This window comes from Protopterus annectens, chromosome 10.part0 (assembly GCF_019279795.1).
Source record: "Protopterus annectens isolate FY-2018-M chromosome 10.part0, PAN1.0, whole genome shotgun sequence".
Classification (NCBI taxonomy): domain Eukaryota; kingdom Metazoa; phylum Chordata; order Ceratodontiformes; family Protopteridae; genus Protopterus; species Protopterus annectens.
The window spans coordinates 87499939-87525362 of NC_056744.1; the positions used below are offsets into that span (position 1 = coordinate 87499939).

General features: G+C 40.3%; 1 protein-coding gene across 1 annotated transcript in view; it reads right to left on the reverse strand.

Annotated features, from left to right (window-relative positions):
• The window catches only part of LOC122814100, a 232055-nt gene extending 224019 nt beyond the window's left edge, over positions 1-8036 (reverse strand). Inside the window, exon 1 of the mRNA XM_044086717.1 lies at positions 7860-8036. Coding sequence (XP_043942652.1) covers positions 7860-7916 — 57 coding nt within the window. The 5' untranslated portion in view covers positions 7917-8036. The remainder of the gene's footprint in view (positions 1-7859) is intronic.
• Positions 8037-25424: the final 17388 nt, after the last annotated feature.

A 25424-nucleotide genomic window follows, 5' to 3' on the forward strand; every position in this document is an offset into this window, starting at 1 on the left:
CATAGACACACACACTCACACATACACACACACACACACACACACACACACACACACACACACACACACACACACACACGCAACTGTTCTGCAATACAGTATACAACAGTCACTCCTGACTCCCACACTGACACACAAAAACATACAGCACAATCCAGATACTTTAGTATAACACTCACTTCTAAGTCCCACTTTCACAAAGAGTTGTTGTTGTGTCTTTCGGCTTTTTCCAGTTAGGGGTCACCACAGCGGAACTCCGGTCCGCTAATGATTGGCAGTAGATTTTTACATGACGAGTTGCCGGCCCTGACGCAAACCTTCAACGAAGGTACGCCCATTCATGCATTTCTCCACACAGAAGATGCTCTAGCTGAGAATCGAACAGGACGTTTTACTGTGAGGCAACAACGCTACCACAGCACCACCACCGCAGTGTATCACTTTCACAAAGAGTACTACTCCAAAATATGGGTGCTATAATACAACAATCACTCTTGACGCTCATCACGACACACAGTACTACTCCAAAATATGGGTGCTATAATACAACAATCATTCATCGGCACACACACAGTACTACACCGTATGCCATATTCATTCCTAACTCTCAAGGTCACACTTAGTGCTACACCACAACAAACAGCATTTATTCCACAACAAGCCATTCACTCCTACAGGCACACAGTCAGTACTACATCACAGCACTGTTACTGCTGCACCACACCATCAGTACTACATCACAGCATTGTTACTGCTGCACCACACCATCAGTACTACATCACAGCACTGTTACTGCTGCACCACACCATCAGTACTACATCAGACCACTGTTACTGCTGCACCACACCATCAGTACTACATCACAGCACTGTTACTGCTGCACCACACCATCAGTACTACATCACAGCATTGTTACTGCTGCACCACACCATCAGTACTATATCACAGCACTGTTACTGCTGCACCACACCATCAGTACTACATCACAGCACTGTTACTGCTGCACCACACCATCAGTACTACATCACAGCATTGTTACTGCTGCACCACACCATCAGTGCTACATCACAGCACTGTTACTGCTGCACCACACCATCAGTACTACATCACAGCATTGTTACTGCTGCACCACACCATCAGTGCTACATCACAGCACTGTTACTGCTGCACCACACCATCAGTACTACATCACAGCATTGTTACTGCTGCACCACACCATCAGTGCTACATCACAGCACTGTTACTGCTGCACCACACCATCAGTACTACATCACAGCACTGTTACTGCTGCACCACACCATCAGTGCTACATCACAGTATTGTTACTGCTGCACCACACCATCAGTACTACATCACAAAGTATTACATCACTCAGACAACACCCCAGCCCTACAACTACTTCAACCCCACACCACTACCATATCCTTAACAACAAGCACCCAACACCTCCCTAAAGTAACCAAATTTAACAATGAGGCAGATAAATCCATCTACAGCCACTACATCTCTAAAATCTGGAACTCTCTTCCTGCCCATATAATAAGTAACAACTCCTCAACACAATTCAAGAAACTACTCAAAATACACTTCCTGAATAATAGACTATGCTCCTGTACCACCCCTGGCTAGTAATTTATTATTTTTTGCTATTATCAAACTAGAGTAATATTGTAACTACAGGCCTTTATTGTCCGTATGTTTAGATGAAGCTCTCATCATTGACAAGACTATTGTACATCCATAGTCTCTAATGTTAAGAAACGTGTCTTATGTATGTTGTCAAATGTGCCTTTTTGATATACTTGCTGTCTTATATGTTAAAATTGCTATGGAGCTTTTCTCCCCGGGCATCCACTGAAAATGGACCTATATCCAGCTGGATTCTCCCGGTTAACAAATGTAAAATAAAATAAATATATTCATCAAGGATACCCACACCTCTAGGCTGGTGACAACTCACGAAACATCAGAGACCATTCAGGTGCAATTAACCATAGGCAAAACTGCTCTACAGTTTGTAGCATGTTACAGGCCACCCTCTCAAACTCAGGAACCCCACACAGCCTTCCTGAAGACACTGGAGAGTATAAATGTCTCTCCAAACACCATCATATTGGGTGACTTCAACTACCCAAACATAGACTGGGAACATTACTCAAGCCCCAATACCCTAGCCCAAAGGTTCCTGGAGTTCATAAACTCAAATGCTATGGAACAACTTGTCACTATTCCCACAAGAGGTGAAAATATACTAGACCTGATCATCACAAACATGGCGACAAAATGCTCCACACCGGAAGTATATCCCTCATTGGTGAGATCAGACCATAAATTAATCTCACTGGAGATCCACATCCCGCCCCACCCCAACAAAAAGACCACAGTGAAGAACTTCTCAAAAGCCAACTTCACACTTCTTAAGACTGGTGTGGTATCCTTCAAGGCCCCTGAGCCATTGGAAACCACAACCCACGCTGCTGAATCCCTTACAAATGCTTTCTACGAGCACCTCCAGGATTGCATGGATCAAGCAATCCCAAATAAAATCAAGACCCTTTCCACCAAAGGCAAGCACGCGATCTGGTGGACCCCAGCCATAAACAAACTTTACAACAAGAGGAGAAAGCTACTACAAGATAGAGCAAAATCCCTAAAAGGGAAGACATCTCTGATCAATACTAGTAAAAACTACGATCACTCATAAAATCATCCAAGGCCAACTTTGAGAGAAAAATCGCCAAGGACTCAAAAGACAATCATAAGGCCTTCTTTAGCTATGTTAGAAATCTGGGTGGAAACTCCCAGATATGCTCAGAATTAGTCCAAAATGATACAAAAATCACTGAACCCACAGACATTGCAAACATACTGGCAGACAGGTTCAGTGAAAATTTCTCCCCCCCCCCCCAAAATGAGAAATATCTATCCCAGCAGAGTGTAGCCTCCCAATCATCTCAAATGCCCAGGTGAGAGCTGCTCTCTCTAAAGCTAAAAACACAGCATCAATGGGACCGGATGGTGTCCCCAGCTGTGTGCTACACGAACTCAATGAGGAACTAAACCCACACATAAGGCTGCTGTTTAATCTTAGCCTTACCACAGGATAATGCACCCAAAGAATGACGACGGCAACTGTGGTCCCACTCCACAAAGGCGGTGCTTCTACGGACCCTGGTAATTACTGCCCCATAAGCTTAACAAGCCTGGTCTGCAAAGCTATGGAGAGGATCATAATGGAACTCATAAATAAAGACATAGGGGACCTACAGACATTGGATCCTACCCAATTCGGCTTTGTCAAGGGCAGATCATGCCTCTTGAACTTGGTCGACTACAGTCACCAAGGCCATTGATGAGGGTAAGGCAGTTCACACAGCCTACCTTGACCTTGCAAAGCTTTCAACACAATACCCCACTTGGGTATCATAGAAAAGCTCACCAGCTTAAATGTAAACCCATATGTCACAAGATGGGTTGCAAACTGGCTCAAGGACAGAACCCACAGGGTTAGAGTTGCTGGTGCCATGTCAGACTCCAAGCCGGTCACAAGCGGTGTCCCACAGGGCTCAGTCCTGGGCCCCTCTTGTTCGGCATCTACTTTTCAGAAGTGCAGGCAAACATAGGAGGATTGTGGCTGACAAAGTTTGCAGATGACTGCAAACTGGGCGCCATAGTTGAAAATCCATCAGACACAGATATCCTTCAGAGAGGTCTCATAGAAATGGATAACTGGTGCCAGAGCCATGGCCTTAAGCTGAACGCCAAAAAATGTATAGTCATACCCTTTGGTAAAAACAAGGTAACCCCAAGTTACCACATAGGTGGCAATCCATTAAGCACAGAAGAGGTTATCAGGGACCTGGGGACCCAAGTTGACAGTAACCTTTCTTTTGACACTCACATTGCCAAAGTGGTTAGGAGGACCTTCTACATTGCCCACCTGATTATGAAGGGATTTACATCCAGATCAAGGGAGGTCATTGTTCCCCTGTACTCTTCACTTATCAGACCAATGATTGAGTACAATGCCCCATTCGGAATGTATCTTACCCGACACCTGCAGCAATTGGAAAGACCCCAGAAGTTCCTCACCAAAAGGATAAAGGGGCTCAAAAATATGCCATATGCTGCCCGACTGAAGAAACTCCAGCTCTATTCAGTCGCATACCGTCTGCTCAGAGGTGACCTGTGCCTGACATACAAGGCCATGTCCAACCGGGAATTAATGGACATGCTCCACCTCAAAACATCCAAATCCACCAGAGCCACAAGAGCAAGAGACTTAAACCTCAACACGGATATAAATAGGACATGCTGGAGGGACAGATTCATCACCCAGAGACTCCCTATACTGTGGAACAGAATCCCGGTCCATGTGAGACAGAGCACCTCGCTGGCTCTGTTCAAGAGGAATCTTGACCAGTGGATGGGAGATCGTAGGTTTACCCCGGGGATCATCTCTGTATCACTGCTGGACAGAGGCACGGCAAACTAATGGGTATAGTATTCTTCAACCTAAGGGGTGGTGAAAGCCACACAACTCTGGCTAGGCTTATAAATGCCCTAGGGCAGATAGCCTAGTATGAACCTATGAACCTATAAATAAATAAACACATTCTAGATATGCATGTGTGTCTGAGTACACGCACACGTGTGGATGTGGGTTTGTGTGTGTGTGTGTGTGTGTGTGTGTGTGTGTGTGTGTGTGTGTGTGTGTGTGTGTGTGTGTGTGTGTGTGTGTGTGTGTTTTCAGCGTTATCATCATTCTTGATTCTACTCAACATAAGATTCACTCTGCATTCACTTTATTATCTTGTGTACTACAGTCCCGACACTCATATATCCATCCATATGAGCTCACAAACTATAGACTATATATTTAATAATGCGTAACTGACAAAATGTCATGACTTTTTTTTTGTATTGTATTTAAACCACCAATGACCTGCTACTCAAAATAAGTATTCAAATAAGCAATTACATGCAGATTTTACATGCACTGACTGCTGGTAGCATGGTTTAGTACTTTAATCAGAATGCTATGAATGCACACCCTCTGCCCACCTAGGTTTGATTCCCACTAATTCCATTTGGATAAACTTTGACTCTCATTTAAGCAAAGTCTTTGTGCCACCCATGAATACAGGCAGTTTTAGCAAAATATCATCTTGGTTATAAAACAAATAAAGCTACAAAGCTGTGTTAGTCAAAAATAAACGGGAAATATTGCGTATGTTACCGATACATCATTAGGAAGGCAGCTATTGAACTAAGCTGCAGAGGGAGCCACAACAGAGCACTACAGATTTTACCATAGCGCTACAATTTTGCATGGCTGTTGAGAGGTAAACATCTTTGTTGACAGCACCTGTTAATTCGGTGTGTGGGAATATCACATCTGTTCGTCATATAGCAACTGATGTGGTTTTAGAAACAAGGTGTTAAAGAGTATACATGCTGTAATAAAGAAGTTGAAATTTTATGTCACTTTATTATTATGGCTTTAGAAACAAGCCTGAGGTGTCAGAGAGGGTGGGATACAAAGACCACAGTGTGTCCATCCTCACTGTGTATGGTGATGCCATTAAACAATTGTACCTGTGGGGTAGAAAGTCTCTCTTGTTGAAGATGTTGTGACCGTTAACTCTACAGGAACCCAAAGACCATGCTGTGTCACTTGAGGTGGGCCAGCAATGTGAACACCTCTCAGGGCATCCTGGTCCTCCCTGGTTAACAACACACACTCTCCACTGATACAAGGGCTTCTACCCCAAGATGGATTCTCCTTCTGCAGAGGCTATACCCACCTCTGCTTATATCAGTGGCAGCATCCCAGGATGGGTTCTCCTCTGCAGATGTGCACATCTGTCTTTTCTATCAGTGCCACTACCTCAGGATGTATTCTTCTCTACCAGAGAGTCAGTCACAGTATCCACTGGTATACACACTCAGGCAGTAGGTGATGCCACCAAGCAGGATCATTGCTTACCACTACCACACAGATATAGTAGAATGTCTGTCCTCTCTGCAAAAGGCTGTTAACATTGCTTACTGGCACCAGTATCTCAGAATGCATGCTTCTCCTTCATGGAACACCATTGCCACTAATTAGCACTACAAGTAGCCCAGAAGGCCTCTCCTTCCTCGGTGGAGTTCCACCCACCATTGTCAAGACCACCCTAGAATGCATACTGCTAAATCCAGGAGAACCATTTCCTAGAATGCATACTGCCGAATCCAGGAGAACCCTCCCCTAGAATGCATACTGACAAATCGAGGAGAACCACCCCCTAGAATGCATACGGCCAAATCCAGGAGCACCACCCCCTAGAATGCATACTGCCGAATCCAGGAGAACCACTCTCTAGAATGCATACTGCCAAATCCAAGAGAACCACCCCTTAGAATGCATACTGCCGAATCCAAGAGAACCACCCCCTAGAATGCATACTGCCGAATCCAGGAGAATCACCCCCTAGAATGCATACTGCCGAATCCAGAAGAACCACCCCATAGAATGCATACTGCTGAATCCAGGAGAACCACCCCCTAGAATGCACACTGTCGAATCCAGAAGAACCACCCCATAGAATACATACTGCCGAATCCAGGAGAACCACCCCAGAGAATGCATACTGCCTAATCCAGAAGAACCACACCACTCAGCTACTATCAGATCCTAGAACATGGCCTTCTTTTCATGGGAAAGCTGATGTCACTTCCTTCTGGTAAACTCACATGAAAGAGTACAGTTCATTTCCACAGAGGGAACAGTCATTGTCAATTACCAAAATCTTCACAGAAGGCTGTCAAGTTATGAATCAGCACCCAGCATGACTGAGCAACCAAATAAAAGCACTTCTTTTTTTGTGCACTGCAAATCAACTGGTATATATCAGAACAAGCAACTCAGGATCCTGTCCTTCTCAGATGGCCCAGACAAGTTTCCACTCTTTCCATATGTTTGTTGGCACAATACACACATCTAACCTCTCTGTACCTTCTCCACATAATGGAAACAAGAAGGTACACAGAGAACAATCCCCAGATGACTACAATGATGATGAATGTTGCCATCAGTGTTGTTAATTTATGTAGTATGGATGAGTGGGTGGGCTAAGTATCCTCCCATCCTCTGCCTGAGATTGTCATGCAGCAACCAGGAGAGCATGGTAGCATTGGTACGTAACAGGTAAGATGTATAGTAGGACTTATCTCACCTGATGAGGTCACTATCACTAGGCAAGAAAGCAAACCCTCAGAAAAAAAAACAGAACAATAATAGAAACTGACTGCTCTGCAGTTTATAAGTCATTCTTCCTAGTTAATGTAGCTCAAACACATAACTCGTTTTTTAGGATATCTTGGAATTTGTTTGGTACAACAGAAGCAGTTGAATGCCACATTACTTTTTCATGCTTAGCAGCAGTGGTAGGATTCAAACTAAAAAAAAAAAACATTTTTAAAACAACAAGCCACACTAATTTTACTAAGCAGACTAAAGAAATATGACCGCAAACAAAATACAGCAGCTGTCTTTCTTTAAACCCACTGTCCACTGTGACAGGATGAGGTTAGCAAAAAAACTGCCTCAGAACAAAACAACAAAGCTTGTTTTTCTAAGAAATGTTCTTACCAGGAAACAAGAAAGTTAAGGAATTTTCATTATGTACTAATGTAGTGATGGTCCTTGTTTCCCTGTTAGCTGCCCACTCTTGGGTTTTGACCAGTCACCACTCTGTCATGGTGGGAATTTTCACTCCCAACAGTTTTAGTTATCAAAAGCACTTCAGTGTCCTTCTAATGATTTCCTGATAAGATCAGAAGTGACAGAGAATTTGAGTATGACTCAGACTTACCAAAGCCCCTTGTAGCACCTGGGAAACACGTGGGAGAATATTCTCGACAAAGTCCATTCTGAGAACAGTTGTGAGATTCCAGGATTTCCCTGCAGGGATCTCTCAAATCCTTTCCCTCCCGCTGCTGTTACCTGCTCTGGCTGTTCAAGTGAGTAACTTCTGCTTTCTGCTAGCCTGCGTTTGCTATGAGCCTTTTTGGCTGTGTCATTAAAGCCGCAAAGCAGCCTCCCCCCTACAAAAAAAAAAAAGAAGTTGTGTGTGCTGTGGCAGAATGAACGACTTGTCACAGGAAAAGGTTGTAATACTACCCTTTCAGGGAAACTGAAAGAAGATGGCACCTGTTGTGCTTAGATGAACAAAACCATTTTAAACCTGCAGATTTCACAGCACATTGGACATGCTCAGCAGTATACAGAACTGATGAGTAATTCTCTGAATGTCTAAGGTTTTCAAACACAAAAATCAGAACTGACTCTTGGTAAGGAAGAGGGTTCAGTACCTGTTGCCACATAACAGTATACAACCTCCACTCCCACCTGTCCAGCAGCTGTAAGCAGACATCCAAAGATATATCTGTCTGACAAAACATTGATTAATTTTTTTTTTTTTTTTAAGTCTTGGAGAAACTAGAAAAATTAGGATAAATACTGCAGAGTGAATGCAACACTGCAAGATGGTGTTCTTCCAGGAATGATTTACTAACATTCAAAACACACTGGCTGGCATGAAAGTGGGGGTGGGGGAATTGAAAGGAGACCAGCAGCCAAGTAAACAGCAGAACTACAGCAAAGTTTTCCTTCTGTAACTGAATGTCTTCAATCTCAGTAACCCTTACAAAAAAGTCTGTAAATGGTGACATAACATACAGGGGCAGACAGTAAACAAGGGGGTAGATAATATTCTGGCAGAAGAGGATAGTTGTTAAAGACTCGTTACCATTGTAGAGTTACAAACAGCTGATGTTTATTTTTGTGGAGAGGGTATGACATGATCTAACCACTGAACAGTAATGTCTCACATTTGGAGAGTGACACATGTTGAGGCTGGTGAGGATGACAGAAGCCTTTCAGTCTTTAACCGTTAATCAGTCTAAGCAACATACAGAAGCCAAAGGCAATTAGAATAGCTGTACTGGTACAGTGAATGCTAAAAATAATTATCACAGCTATGTCCTAGCTGCTCACACATACAATGCATGCATGCACACTGTAGCTGTAGCTGTAAAATGGATAGATCTGCTTTGTTTTCTACATCAATGCATATGTGTGCTTTTGATAAATAAAAGGAAAGGTTAGCTACATAATTATTCACCAGATGAACCAGAATAGTGTGCCCTTCTGTTATCTGATAAGGATATATATATATATATATATATATATATATATATATATATATATATATATATATATATATATATATATATATGGCCAGGAATAAAGTTATGTATATTGTCTGTCACCCTGCAAAAAGAGTGATTTTTTTTTTTATTTACGTAAACTAAGCTTAACAGCATCATCAATTCCTTTACAAAAATTCAAGCTCAGATTGAAAAACAACATAATAATTTCTTAAAACCTCAGCCAAGAATAATGGAGCACACCTGAGTTTAAAGGTAAACATTTCCCAGCCATGGATTTTGTATTAAAAGCTCAGCAAGTGTTTTGCAGGATGGCTCTGCAGAGCTCACACAGACACTGATGGTCACAATACCAGTCCATAATATGCATTGTTAGCTTTGTACTACAGTTCTAGAATGCTATTGCTGAAGCTGAGAGTTGAGCCAAGTCTAGCAAGACTGCAGACAAACATTGTAAGAAAGTCAGTAACCCTGCAAGGTATTGAAGCTTGTGACAATGTACTACTGCTGCAGAGTAAGCATTGTTACTAACACACCTGCACTGTTGTAGCCAAGATTTTTAAGCTCGTATGAACTGTCAGACTGTGGGGAGAAACATTCATCTGTGCTTCCATTTATGGGTCCACTGATGCAGAGTGATGGTGCATGCTTGTGATGTGAGTATCCTGGACTCAGGGACAACTCTGGGGCATCAGTGGATTAGCTAAAACAGGGTAATGAGTTACATAATAACAGGTGTAGGTGACTATGACAGCAGGTATAAAACAAAGAGTCCCATAGACAAGTGTTCTTCCATGGTCAGGGTCCTGGCTGAAAGAGGAGAGTAGAACATTGTAGGGAGAGCTGTTCCATCCTGGCAGGGTGGCATGGCAAAGGGAAATCAGCATGCAAGAACAGCAATATTCTTTGGAGTGTGGCAGAAACTGACAAAGAAACAGCAAACATGTCAGGAACAACTCTGTCACCTTGTGTTTATGTGAGGGGGTGCACTGCTGAGATGGAAACAACAAGCAAGCTGGGAACAGTTTAACCTCCTTAGCTGTGTGTGGGAGTTGTTCTGAAACGGAAACAACAAGGAACACAGGGGCAACTCTCCCATCTTAGTTGTGTATATGGGGTAGAGGGGGCTTTTGAGATGGAAACAATAAGCAAGTTGGGGATAATTCTACTTGCTTGGTTTGTGTGTCTGTGCATGTGTGTGGAGGGTCTGAGATGGAAACAACAAGCAAGCTAGGAGCAACTGTCTCTCTTTATGTGTGTGTGTGCATATGGAGGAAAAGGGGGTTCTGAGATGGAAACAACAAGCAAGCTGGGGACAACTCTACCTCCTTGGTGTGTGTGTGTATGTGTGTGTGTGTGTGTGTGTGTGTGTGTGTGTGTGTGTGTGTGTGTGTGTGTGTGTGTGTGTGTGTGTGTGTGTGTGTGTGTGTGTGTGTGTGTGTGTGTGTGTGTGTGTGTGTGTGTGTGTGTGTGTGTGTGTGTGTGTGTGTGTGTGTGTGTGTGTGTGTGTGTGTGTGTGTGTGTGTGTGTGGAGGGGGCGTCTGAGATGGAAACAACAAGCATACCAAATATAGGTTTCCTAGTATGGATCTATGGACTGTTGTGGAGAATAATGAGGTATTTAAAGGAAGGGTTGAGCATCTCAAAACAACTTTCTTTCATTGTAGCATCACCAGGATGAAGGGAATGACTGTAAAATGGACATTCTTTCTTCCTGGGAGGGTTATGAAACTATTCCAAGGATAGCAAAGATAGTTTTCTGCCACTGAGGTCATCAGTGGTTGAAAGGAAAGGGAGCAGGGTGTCCTGTTGAAACTGAGGACTGTAATAGTGATTGTTGACATAACAATCTGACAATTAGTGCAGATGATGAAGTCTACGAACTGTTAATGATTTGCTTCATGTAGTCCAGGGTTTGGTTTCTTCAGCCTCAGCGTAGCTCACTGCAACTCACTTACCCAGACAATGCTCTGGGTTAATTAAAAAACTGGGCTAGGCTCCTCAGCAACCTACCGGACTGCATGCCCAGTAACTACTTATTAGCCTAAGCAGGAATTAAAGTGTGAATGTGAAGGAATATATGCCAAATCCAAGATTGCAGTACCCATGAATGTTCCCCTTAATCTGAGGGTACAATGATTTCTGTGGTCACATATGTACATTACAAGGTATAGGAAGGATGAAGCCCTCTTCTGAAAACTCTTTAATTATTTGTTTGTTTGCCTGCTTGCTTGCTTATTTATTTGTTTGCTTGTTTGTTTGTTTGCTTATCTGTTTGTTTGTTTTTTGTTGTTTGTATGTTTGTTTGTTTGCATTTTTGTATTTTTCAGACATTGAAGACCCACAGTTTCAGGTGTCATACTTTTACTAAAGAGTACATTGACAGCTCTGTTTCTTTAGGACAGGTGGAGGTCGGGGGCTGAACTTGCAACTGACAGCAGGCTTACTTGTAGTGCCTTGTATAGATGACCAGAGAGTGGGGCAGCAATTCTCTGATCTCTGCTTGTGACTGTACTGTGACATCACTTCATGTCAGCATCCTACAGCCTACAAAGGAAGAAAACTTGAAAACATCTAGATAACAGCTGCCTAAGTGTTCCACATGTGACTATGTCTTACTGAATCAGTAGCCGCATATTCCTCTGAGCTTAACTGAAGGTCTGCCAAAAAAAGACACATCCTCCATAAAAGGAGGTAATGCATCCAACAACATAGAACCAAGAAAGAGGTAACTATTCTTGAGAGGAAAGTTAGAGCTAAGGCAAACTGCATCAATCAAGATCAGTGGTCAAGTGAATGTGGCCAAAGGAAATAAAAGTGCATGAATCACAGGCCATTTCCTGTTAACATAGATCTTATACACAAAAATAGAATAGCAGCAAAGCAATGCATGGTAATATATACATACATTTGGCAAGAAGCAGATGGGTTTGTAACTTAAATACTAGCATTGCAAGTCTCACACCTGTGAGAGTTCTCACACTAGGCAGAAAGAATGAGTCAGTCAGTTTGAATGTTTTTGCATGATCTGGTTGTAGCAGGTAGCAGCGTATGATATAAAGGAGTGTGTTTTAACCAGGAAATAACAGTAAAGCAGAGCATATCTTTAGTGGAAATAGGAAAACAAAGGGATCATACATGATGGAAGTGGTATGGATGCGACTGTTTTGCTTACGGACTTGAGGATGTTCGGGTGTAGTGTTGCACTGAAGCTAATACATTTAAAAGACACTACTGAATGTACTGGACAGGGTTGCTCATTGACACACAAGAGTTTGTATAATCCCATATTACCAGGACATGTTGATTGTTTTGTTAAAACCTGTGAGAGGGATATATATGAGCGTTTCTATAATAAGAATGCACATAGATGCTCATATTTCAATCTGGATGCTGGCCAAAGGGAGGCTTTGTTGTCTCTACAGAATAATACTGATTTGATGATTAGACTGGCTGATAAGGGTGGGAGGATTGTGCTCGTGAATTATACCGATTAAGCTGGTACTACATATGAGTTGTTACAAGACATAGGCACTTATATTATTTTAGATGTTGTACAGTTTACAAAATTCATTAAACAGATACAGGATAATTTATATGATTTATTAATGTGCAGGCAAATTGATTCTGAACTATAAAGTTATCTATGTGTTGAACATCCTTTTATTCCACACATTAAGGGCCTACCAAAAGTGCATAAGTCATTGAGTCCACCCCCTTTGAGGCCTATTGTTGCAGGTGGTGGATGGGTGACTGAAACTATGTTGGTCTATATAGAGAAAAAATTGGGACCTATAGTAAAAGAAATCTCTACTATCCTGAAGGACACCATTTAGTTGTTGGATGATATAGACATATACACTAGAGAAGCTTTGCCCCCTGGATGTATATTAGTAGCACTCGATGTAAAAAACGTATTTACATCCATACCCAATGAGTATGGCCTAGAAGCTATTAGGGAGATGCTAAATGACATGGACACAATGGCGAATAATGACGTCATGCTGTTAGGTACTTTGTTGGATATGGTTTTGTCTAACAATGTTTTCATGTTTGATGGCCAACTTTATTTGCAGCAATGGGGTGTCACTATGGGCACCCCATGTGCAAATTCGTATGCTAATTTAGTTGTTTATTGTTAGGAGAAGTGTTTTTTGTTTGACAGTATCTATTACTCGCATGTTTGCCTGTATAGGCAGTTTGTTGATGATATTCTCTTGTTTTCGGATAGGGAATACTTTGATCTATGTGAGTTTACCCACTACTTAGAATCGACAACTGATTTTCTGAAATTTACAATGACATCTTCTATGACTAGTGTAGACTTTTTAGATGTCACTTTGCACAAGAATGATTTTGGTATAATAACTACTAGCCTCTATCGCAAGCCTTGTTGGAAGAACAATCTTTTGGAGTTTGGTAGCATGCATCCTAGGTTTGTTTTTTCAAATATAGTTAAAGGACAATATCATAGGGTAAAAAGAATATGCATGGACCCTAATGATTTGAAACGTCAAGTGGATCTTTTAGATGGCTTGTTTAATGATAGGGGTTATAATAAGTCCATACTAGACAGAGCTAGGAATGAAGTTTTTGATCATTTGAGATGATCAGGATGTGGTGTAGGTAAACAATATAAGGGAAATATGCTTTGTTTTATGACTTATACCAATGACAATGCGGTTATGACAGATATTGTCAGACGTAACTGGCATGTACTTACTATAGATCCTAATACAGCTAGTATAGTTGGGGAGAGACCATGTTTTGTCTATAGAAATAGCTTAAATTTGAAACGGCTTTTGTGTAATAACAAAACCAAACATGGGAGTGAGGTTATGAATATGAGGGATTCAAGACTTGGCACCTTTCCTTGTGGACATTGCAATATGTGTAGTGTGATATCCATGACATAGTTTTTTAGTCACCCTGTCCTGGATTTCAAGTTTTTTTCCCAGGTTTAGTGCCACCTGCGACAGTAGCAATTTAGTGTACCTCGCTAGCTGTAAGTGCTGTGATTGCTTCTATGTTGGTAAGACCTCTAGGAGGTTGAAGGATAGGATATATAATCTTCTCTATGATATTAAGAACATGCATCTACAGAATACCTTAGCAAAGCATGTTGCTGTTTTTAATTTACATAGTTTTAGCTTCATGGTCTTACAGCTTGTACATAAGAATAAGAGAGAGTGTAACCTTAATAATCATCTGGAGTCCATAGAGCTGAAATGGATTCTGAGATTACGTGCTCATATTCATCCTGGGCATAATAATTATGTTAGCATACAACCAGCACTGGAGGCACGGTCCCTTAAATGATCAAGTGAATTTGCTATCAAGTTAAGAAGGAAACTGGTTCTTGTTTTGACAGTTCCTATGCCTTGCACTTTAAAGCTTTTTTAGCTTTTGCTGCTTTTAATTTGTTCTAATTGGTTTCATTTAAATTGATTAATTGCTGCTAGTTATTTTAATTAATTGAGGTGATACACTGGTATTTAAAATGTTTGTTTGTTCTTTTGTAAAATCTGATGAAGCGTGAGTTGCTCACGTGAAAGCGCTTATCCTGTTTTACTTCTGTGAATAAACCTATACTGGATTTTAGAGCTGTGGTGGTCCTATCTTGCTGTTTTTTTCCTGATTATTCCTGTTTTTTTGGCGTTGACCTTTGGGTAGCAGTTTGCACGTTTATTTTTATATGATGGAAGTGGAGTGAGAAGGATTCAAACTCAGGTCCTTCAGTCTTTACTCACTAACCTGTGCTGCCTGAGTCTCATGGGTTTAGATGAATTCATGATACAGTTAGGCTGTGATAGAGAGGGAAATGTTAATGAAGGAAAGCAGGACAGAGTTCATTGTTGGTCCGGTGTGGCTGTGCATCTGTATCTCATCCACAACACACTCTGAAAGCTCAGCCCGCTAAAGCACAGTGGGCTAATGTGTCATTCAAGTCTCCTACTGACATGCCTTTTTACTGAGGCTTCAAATGGAAAGCTTTCCTTTTTCAGGGGGTAAGAAAGTGGCATTACACTAGTGATGGTCAGTTAACAGTCTTAGGATTGAAGGTCCAGCTAATAAATAATGAAAGGGTTCACAAATGTTCTTAGTTCTGAAAAGAAATAGTAACGTTTAATTACTATAGCAAAGGATGTGAACTGACTGCTTTTATCAGTTGAAGTAATGTGCACAGTTTCTGAATGTGAGTTTTCAGTTCAAGCACTAATAATTCTTCACACTCAGACCTCAGTTTTCTTCTTCTTCACCCAACAGATGTGGGATGACAGTTACATGATCCTGTATTGGTGGGAAAGGCTCTGTGTAGAGAAACTGGAAGCATCTCCTTTCCCACAGCTGTCCCTGTCACTGATGTGGTTATGCTTCCAAGTACTGCTCATGCAAAATAGTCTACACAGAAAAACAATGTATTTCATATCAAATCTGTACTTTCTGATTCATTCTAGCTTACAAAGGTACTAGAAAATGTATCACTCAGCAATAAATGCTATATAAATGAGATGCATATAATTGACTCTCCACAGAAACTGACTTTTTTGTTCTTTTTGATTTATTTTCTGCAAACCTGTCATCTTCAATCTAAACATAGAAACAATTCTGGCATTAGGGTTCTAGGTGGTTCTAGTCCAAAACAGTAACTTAGATCTGTAACATTTAACATGCCTGATTGATTGTTTAGAGCCTGTAATGGAAAACATTTTTTTTCTTTCCTGCAATCTCTTTTATATACCTACATACGTGTTTATCAAAGGCATCCAAAAATAGACTTCCTTTGGTATTTGTTATGCTGTTTTATTTTACATTGTGTGTGTTTTGACTTGCTTACTGCCTTCTTGCCTGGGTCATGCTTGAAAAGGGTCTTCAGGGCAGCGTGCGTACCCTGTTATTAAAAGTGAAGTTAATTAAACAACCTGATGTACACTGTTCATCAGGATTGATGTCAGTCATGTATCACAGATAACCACCCAGTCATCTCAACTATCCAGATTTTTGCAGAATGTCCAAATTCTGCCTCATATTTTTGATTGGTTCCTCATATAATTTGTGAGTTTTTTTGATGAATCGTTCAAGAATGAAGTCACTAAATAATGGAAGATATTTGACTTTCAAACTTCAAATCCTTCAGAAAATGCTTGCGAACACAAAACCGTTATTCTAGCAACTTTCTAAGCTTACAGAAGCAATATCTCAAATGTGTCCCCATTTTTGGGCATTTGTCCCCCCTCCTGTTATGTATGGCTTTGGCAATATTTATTGTACTAGGAGGTTGACATGTATGCAACCATCTTCTGCCTACCCATCCACACTCTTAGGGAAAGTGACTGTCATTAGTAGACTCATTCTCCTCCACTCATTCAGTCTAACAGACATTTCTGGGGATCTCCACAGACCTCATGGCTGTACTGTAAACCCTCTCTCTCTCAGCTTTTCCCAGTTAGGGGTCGCCACAGCAGATCACCTTGACCGCTCATGATTGGCAGTGGAGTTTTTACAATGTCGAGTTGCCAGCCCGGCACCCAGCCTTCCAAAGAAGGCACGCACTCTGGCCTAGGGCCAATTTTAACATGTCCAATCCACTTGCAGCATGTCTTTGGGGATGTAGGAGGAAACCGGAGCACCCAGAAGAAACTCACACAATGACAAGGAGGACATGCAGACTCCACACAGAAGACACCCCAGCCGAAGATCCAACCGGAGAGCCTCTTGCTGTGAGGCGACAATGCTAATCGCTGCAACACCATGGGTGTCCAACTACTCAAAAGAGGAATTTGTGCCTCATGGCTTTCACCCTGTTAATGTGAGAACTCAGGAAAAACAAAACAGACTGTGGGAGCTGGGTCAATCATATACCAGCTGTAACCACTGAGTCCACATCATTGGTTATTATCCCTAAGGAGATACATAACAAAGTTGTGAATCATCGGATCTGTGTTCATATCCTGGATCATGACATGGTCCTAAACAAATTATTTAATATTCAAGTGCCATTATCCCTCATAGATAACTGACCATGTAGATGCCTTCTTCCCTGTCTACCGCAACTAATGGACCACATAGATCCCCAACTGCCAGCACCTCTATCTTATATATATATATATATATATATATATATATATATATATATATATATATATATATATATATATATATATACACACACACACACACACACACACACAAACACGTGTGTGCGTGTGTGTGTGTGTGTGTGTGTGTGGGTGTGTGTGTCCCATTCAGTACCTAGCTCTCTTTCCTTTATAGATATTAAACTTGGATAATTTACCAACATTAAGTGAAGTACATAGAGAAGCACCACAAAGGATGCCACAGGAAAACTCTCTATACCACGTGAGAAAGCAAAACTTTTAACATCAAAGTTCTCAGTAAGGCCAGTAATGACTCTCAGTCATCAGCTCCATTGGACTGCACTTTGTATGACTCCTGACACCTAAAACAGGTTCTGTACTCCCAGATCAGCTGTGGATGACCTGTAGTGTTTAAAGGAAGTACTGCAGAAGTACACTGAAGGTATACCATCATAAATCAGAAATGGGCATCATAAGCAGGTCATCAACCACATAGTCGTGGTCAGCTGTGAAGAGAAATGTCTTCCTTGTGTAATTCAAAAATGGAAGGAAATGAAGACAGTCCCCGACAAGCAGATAGCTCTTCTCCATGGATAGCTCTGTATTTTTGTGGAAGGATGTGTAGAAAATAGCTCTTCTCCATGCATAGCTCTGTATTTTTGTAGAAGGATGTGTAGAAGATAGCTCTTCTCCATGCATAGCTCTGCATTTTTGTGGCAGGATGTGTGGACGATAGCTCTTCTCCATGGCTAGCTCTGTATTTTTTGTGGAAGGATGTGTGGAAGATAGCTCTTCTCCATGGATAGCTCTGTATTTTTGTGGAAGGATGTGTAGAAGATAGCTCTTCTCCATGGATAGCTCTGCATTTTTGTGGCAGGATGTGTGGACGATAGCTCTTCTCCATGGCTAGCTCTGTATTTTTTGTTAAAGGATGTGTGGAAGATAGCTCTTCTTCATGGATAGCTCTGTATTTTTTGTGGAAGGATGTGTGGAAGATAGCTCTTCTCCATGGATAGCTCTGTATTTTTGTGGAAGGATGTGTAGAAGATAGCTCTTCTCCATGGATAGCTCTGCATTTTTGTGGCAGGATGTGTGGACGATAGCTCTTCTCCATGGCTAGCTCTGTATTTTTTGTTAAAGGATGTGTGGAAGATAGCTCTTCTTCATGGATAGCTCTGTATTTTTTGTGGAAGGATGTGTGGAAGATAGCTCTTCTCCATGGATAGCTCTGTATTTTTTGTGGAAGGATGTTTAGAATATAGATCTTCCCCATGGATACCTCTGTATTTTTGTGGAAGGATGTGTAGAATATAGCTCTTCTCCATGGCTAGGGCTGCATTTTTGTAGAAGGATGTGTAGAAGATAGCTTTTCTCCATGGATAGCTCTGTATTTTTGTGGAAGGATGTGTGGAAGATAGCTCTTCTCCATGGGATACTTCTGTCTTTTTGTGGAAGGATGTGTGGAAGATAGCTCTTCTCCATGGATAGGTCTGTATTTTTGTGGAAGGATGTGTAGAAGATACCTCTTCTCCATGGAGAACTATATATTTTTGTGGAAGGATGTGTGGAAGATAGCTCTTCTCCATGGATAGGTCTGTATTTTTGTGGAAGGATGTGTAGAAGATAGCTCTTCTCCATGGATACCTCTGTATTTTTGTGGAAGGATGTGTATAAACAAGGCTAGATTACTGAGTCATATCAGTGCCCATCACTGAATCATGGTAAAGATCATTCACATATGGAAAGATTGCTTCCAGTGGTGGCTTGTGGTACTAGGTTGCTGTGCTGCCAACCCTCAAAATATAGTTGATTTTAGCAAAGTTTTTTTTTATTTATATTAATTTTAACTTCTGTAAAATAGTCGACATTTCCATTTAGGAACTAACAGCTCATGCAGCTGCATGCTGTACATGGCTGGAATTCCATTTTTGGTTAAAAAAGTAGGCTTATTCAGCCTAGCATTTAGGTACACTACCCCCCCCCCCCCGCTACACCATTGTGAATAAGGTAATTACACCTTATTACCCTTTCTTCTGCTGTTTTTGGGTGATAAAAACTGGTTTATGGGGGGCTAGTTGGGCTGCTAAAGGAAGGATGCATCAAGTGATCGGTGCCTGAGGTAGCCTGAGAATTACAAGTGGAAGCACGTTTTACATGCTATAGACAAATTTCCATCCATGCAAATGCAGGTGCAGATGCAGAATTTAAAACATAAAGCTAAGATTTTTTTAAATATTTTTTTCTAATTTTTTTGTATTCAGTTGCCACTGCCAGAAAGCCTGTAGGATGACATTTAATTTTCTTTGCTTTATACTGTTGTGTTCTAAAATAATATTAAGACAATAGCTGCAGCAGATTCAGGGAAATAATTATTAGATGACTGGATTTTGAGTGTGTATGCCTATTTGTTTCATGTGCCTCAAAACTAGCTTAAACCTTTTATCTTTTCCTCAGTGCTGACACTATAAGTCTTTTTGAGGAATAGAAGGGTGGAAGTTTAGCACCATCTATTACTTATTAATATGCCAAGTTTGTGTGTGTGTGTGTGTGTGTGTGTGTGTGTGTGTGTGTGTGTGTGTGTGTGTGTGTGTGTGTGTGTGTGTATTTGTTCATGTGCCTCAAAACTAGCTTAAACCTTTTATGTGTACGTGTACAAAGACAGGGCAGCATGGAAACGTTGTCTGAAATAATACACAGTTCGTGACTCAGCTTTTAGTTCTGCAGAGAGGAAGTAAATAAATAGCCACAAAAAACAATGACCACAAAAGTTCCAAAATTTACTGAAAATGGTACTTACTAGTATAAAATCGACGCACGTGCCACGAGAGCTGGGTGAGTAAATGCTCTTCTACTCTGCTTCCACCATCGTTCTTTTGAGGACAGTCATCATCAGTCCTTCCTTTAAATTAATATAAAATACAATGACCAACATGTAGGCATGGACCAAGCCTCTCATAAGTGTTTTTGATGACTGATTGTTTAAAATGACCCCTGGCTGTCAGGAAGCATGCATGTCAGGGAATAAATGAGCATCATAGGAACGGCTCTCCTCTCTTATGTGGGGACTGGATGGAAAGTCCTTATCCTAAGGACAGCTCTTCTTCACTGGTAAAGATTAAGTACCTTTCAGGGATAGGCTACGTTTCCTAGGAACAGCTCTCCTTCCCTGCTGGATGGCTTGGAGACAAGAACAGCATTTCAGGTGTAACTTCTCCTTCCTCTAGATGAGCTAGGAGGGGTAGGAACCCAGGGGACATTTCTTTTTTAAGAAGTGAGAATGACAACAGACCAAGAAACATTACCTTCCATGAGGGAGCAGAAAGTTCAGGAAAATGCAGTTAGACTGGGGACAGCACTTCTTCTCATGCATGGAGGATGGAAGGGGCTGGAAGGAGAGAACTGAGTGCCCTTAGGACAGCTGTCACCTGCTGAAGAGAATGTATGCTCAAGTAAAAGCTCCAGGAGGGAACTATTCTGTACAGACACAACATAACTTTACATTTCCCTTGATTAAAGAAACCTTTACTTACTGCTTCAACCTTTACTTTGCTAACCACTGAGATGTATGTGCCATATATCACTCTTTCCAACAAATATATGCTGAATTTCCTGATTTTTACTTAATAAATTAGATGACCAAAAATACAACCATAACATTTGCAGCAGACACTCCTATATTCTGTGCATTTCATTATGGGTTCCTGTAGGATGTTTGTTATATTCCTTTAAATGATAATGAGGTGGATTCAGTGATTAGCATATCATATAGTACACAGATGTTCCCAATAATTTAGTGTGCATGTACTGTAAGTCCGAGGAAACACTAGAGGCAGGGCTTACATAAAACACAGGTCAATTCAGTAATTCCCCATAATTAACAAAATAGAATAACTGCCCCCTTTGCTTCCAGTCTGAAACACAGTAAAATAACTGCCCTCTGGCTTGTAGTTTGAAACACAATAAAATAACTGTCCTCCTGGCTTTCGATTTAAAATACAATAAAATGACTACCCTCTCGCTTCCAGTTTGAAACACAATAAAATAATTGCTCTCCTGGCTTCAAGTGTGAAAAAACAAACAAACACAAAATCTTCATTTACTTCTTAACAACAGTGTTCAGTCTACACATGCCCTCCATATCCCAGGTTGCATTTTGAAAAACACTAACATCTAGTGATGAAGGCCCATCCTATGCCCAGCTTTCAGCTTTGTAAACAGGTACTTCCATAAGTACACTCTCAAAATGTTTGCCCTAACAGAGCTGTGATATGCCATGCTTCTGGGGTCTTCCTTCAGATGACGCTCAAGATGAGGAACTAACTTCCTGTTTTCAGTCCTCTAGGCCACACTCTGACATTACAACAACTAGCTATTAAAATGTTATTATCTAGCTAATACATAATAGTTTCTAACTACAGCTCTTTGAGAATGTTCACATACTCAACATTGCAGTACATTTAAACATACATTCCCCATGTTTCAAATTCAACATGCACTTTTAAAGAGATAGTATGCTTTTCCATAAAAGTCAAGTTACAATACATATGAGCTTTAAAAAGAGGGTGCAGAATGTGTGGTGTATACTTTTAAATGTTAATAAGCAAACACTACTAATTTGTATGTTATGTGATACACAGAATTTTTGGAGAATTCAGTTTTGGAATACAGACCTCATGGAGTTTACACTTCTCTTTTGTGTGTGTCATGTATTACACCTCTTGACATGACATTTCCCAACCTACACATAATCACTACATAGATTGAAATTATTCTGTTTTTGAACCAGTGTACTTTAAGTTAGATATATAATATTAAAACAGTTAATATTAATTTGTTTTTCTCGGAATAGCAACATTGAGTATAAATATATATTACTTTATAGTTTCTCTGCACCTCATTATTTCAGAAGCCTCAGCACCACCAATAAAGCACTCTTCTCCCATGTCACTGAACTAATGAACGTAATTGCAAAAAAAGTGTACTAGTAAAAATGTTTTTCCACTTGATTTGATTACACTGTTTAGTGCCTGTCAACAAACAGCCTTTTTAGGCCTTATCTGTACCAAGTTGAAAACACAGCTATATTGTTTTATCAAGAATCTAAATCATGTGTTAAACAAACTCTTATACAGTAAATGTATATTACAGGAGGGATTTTCTCAAAGATCCCTTGCTGAGCCATTTCACTAATTTGCTAATACATTTTTATTTTATACTGTATTGCCTGTTTGAAAGTATATGTTATTATGTGATTCCATTTTTATGTTCTCTTCTGTGGAGCATTTGTCTCCAGTTTTCCATTGAAAATAGGCCATGACCCACTGGACATCCAAGTAATCAAAACATAAATATTTATACATACATAAATATATATTACACGTGCAAATATTTATTTATTTATATATTTATTTATTTATTTATATTTACTGTGTGACAATTGGCTCTACAAACGTACTTGACAGTCCAGTTAAAATATATATAACATGAATAAACCATTTTTGTTTGCTTGTTTGTTTACTGATTGATTTGTTTATTAATTTTTTGGCAATATACTCAAGAAACATTAATGTACATACTTATTTATTCATTTAGTTAGTTAGTTTGTTTAGTGGGGTAGTACACCAATAACAACAGACCATTTGCAGGCACAGCCTGGGTGAAGAAATTCACAACGTGCATAAGGACAACGGAAGGCAAAGATGAAATAACTTAGCCTGGAGATGTGCAGGAGCAAAGCCAATGATTAGAAAGATAGTCTTTTAGCAACTGTTTGAAATTATGTGAAGTAAGGATGGATAGAATATGCTGGGGAAGAGAATTCCAGGATTTGGCTATTTTATGGGAGTATAAGGAGTCTCCATGATAGTTATGGGCTTTAATTACTTTGAGCAATAATTTGCCAGCTGATCTGAGTGAACTGAGGTTAGAATAATGTTGGACAAGGTCAGCTAGAGCAGGACAGTTATCAGGTTTATAGATGATTGTATGGCCAACTAATAGTTTGTTAAGACACGAGAGTTTCAACCAGTTTAAATAGAGAAGAACAGTGCAATGATGTGATCTGTGAGGCAGGTTTGAGGCAAGTTTGGCTATTTTATTATAGCAAGATTGAAGGTTACTCAAATCTGATTTACGGAGGTTGGTAAGTATTTGAAAACATTAGAGAAAGGTGGATAAGAGGTGAGATCTAGTTGTAGTTAGTCCGGCATGGTTGGTAATATAGGGTTTTGGCTACACAGTGCACCGAGTCTTATGTGGACTTTCTTGGATGTTGATGCTATATGTTTATCAAACTTTGGGCCATTGTCAATTATAACACGGATAAGTTTTAGTTTGTTCTACTGGCTCTATATTTGTGCCATTAGAGGAATAGATGGAGAGAGGTGACGAGCTGTTTTTTACAGTGGCATTACTAAAAACCATGAGCTTGGTTTGTTGGGGTTTAATATGAGTTGATGAGCAGCTAAGTAGTTTTCAATGTTTTGGAAGGCAGCCTGTGTTTTTTCTTGAAGTTCTTTGATAAAAGGGGCAGAGCAGATGAGGAAGGCATCATCAGCATATTGGATGATCGAGGCAAGATTAGTGGAGGAACTGAGGTCATTGGTAAATATAATAAAAAGGAGATGGCCAAGGATGGAGCCTTGTGGGACTCCAATAGTGACAGGTAGTGGGGGAGAGTTTATGATCCCATATGGCGGCTTGTTGTCGGTTAGAGATATAGCTATGAAACCAAATTAGGGATTTGGAGTTGAAATGGTATGAGGCAAGTTTATTCAAAAGTATTTGATGTGATACTGTGTCGAAGGCTTTTACCACATCAAGGAAAGTAGCTGAGACTAGTTGGCTATTATTTCTGAGGTGATTAATGGTATTGGTAAAGCTTATAAGAGCTGTGCTTGTACTATGTCTGGGTCAAAAGCCATGTTGAGTATTAGATAATAGGTTGTTCTTAAGGAAGTAGTCAAGGACTTGTTAGTGTATATATATATTTCTAAGATTTTGGCTAGTGGAGAGAGAACTGAAATAGGTCTGTAGTTGGAAATGTCAGTACAGGGACCTCCTTTATGAAGGGGTATGATATGAGATATTTCCCAGATGAGAGGTGCATACTGTTCAGAGATAGAATGGTTTATTAGGATAGATATAGGGTAGGAGATGGATGTGTGACAAGTTTTAGAAATTCACCAGTAGATGATCTGCAGCAAGAGTGCAGTGTATTCATTTAGTAATAACGTTTTTTTATATACTAGTTTGGATTGGAATTTTGGTTGGTGGGGTGGGTATGGAAAGAGGTGAATTCTCTGTGTTGTTTAGCAATGAAGCTATTGAGGTGATAGCGTGGGTCTTGGATTGTGTGGCTATAAACCCTATTTAGTAATGAAGCTATTGAGTGATAACGTGGGTCTTGGATTGTGTGGCTATAAACCCTGTTTAGTAATGAAGCTATTGAGGTGATAACGTGGGTCTTGGATTGTGTGGCTATAAACCCTGTTTAATAATGAAGCTATTGAGGTGATAACGTGGGTCTTGGATTGTGTGGCTATAAACCCTGTTTAATAATGAAGCTATTGAGGTGATAACGTGGGTCTTGGATTGTGTGGCTATAAACCCTGTTTAATAATGAAGCTATTGAGGTGATAACGTGGGTCTTGGATTGTGTGGCTATAAACCCTGTACAACTGCTTATTGTTGGCACTGGGGTTTTCACGGGTTAAGCACGAGGTTTATAGTTTGCCTGAATTTTTGAGGGTTATTTTGGTATTTCAGTTGACATGAGAGAAAGTATGTTTTTTTTTATCTTTTTTTATTTGTTTTTTGGCCTGATTTCTCAATTGTTAAATGGAGGTAAGATTGTCTTTATTTCTGTTATTATGGTAAAGTGTCCGGGCTTTGTCTCTTTGTTTAAGTAGAAGTTTTGTTTCTTTTGATAGCAAAGGTAGCTGTTTGGCTTTACTGCAATTTTTCCTAATCAGGGCTAGGTTATTGAGTATTTTCAGGAAAGCATTATTAGCGGCAAGGTCTAACTGTAAGATTTTTAGAGGTGACCAGTCTAATTGTTGTAGAAGTGTATTAAATAAATTGGGGGAGAAATGTTTTATTACGAATGTA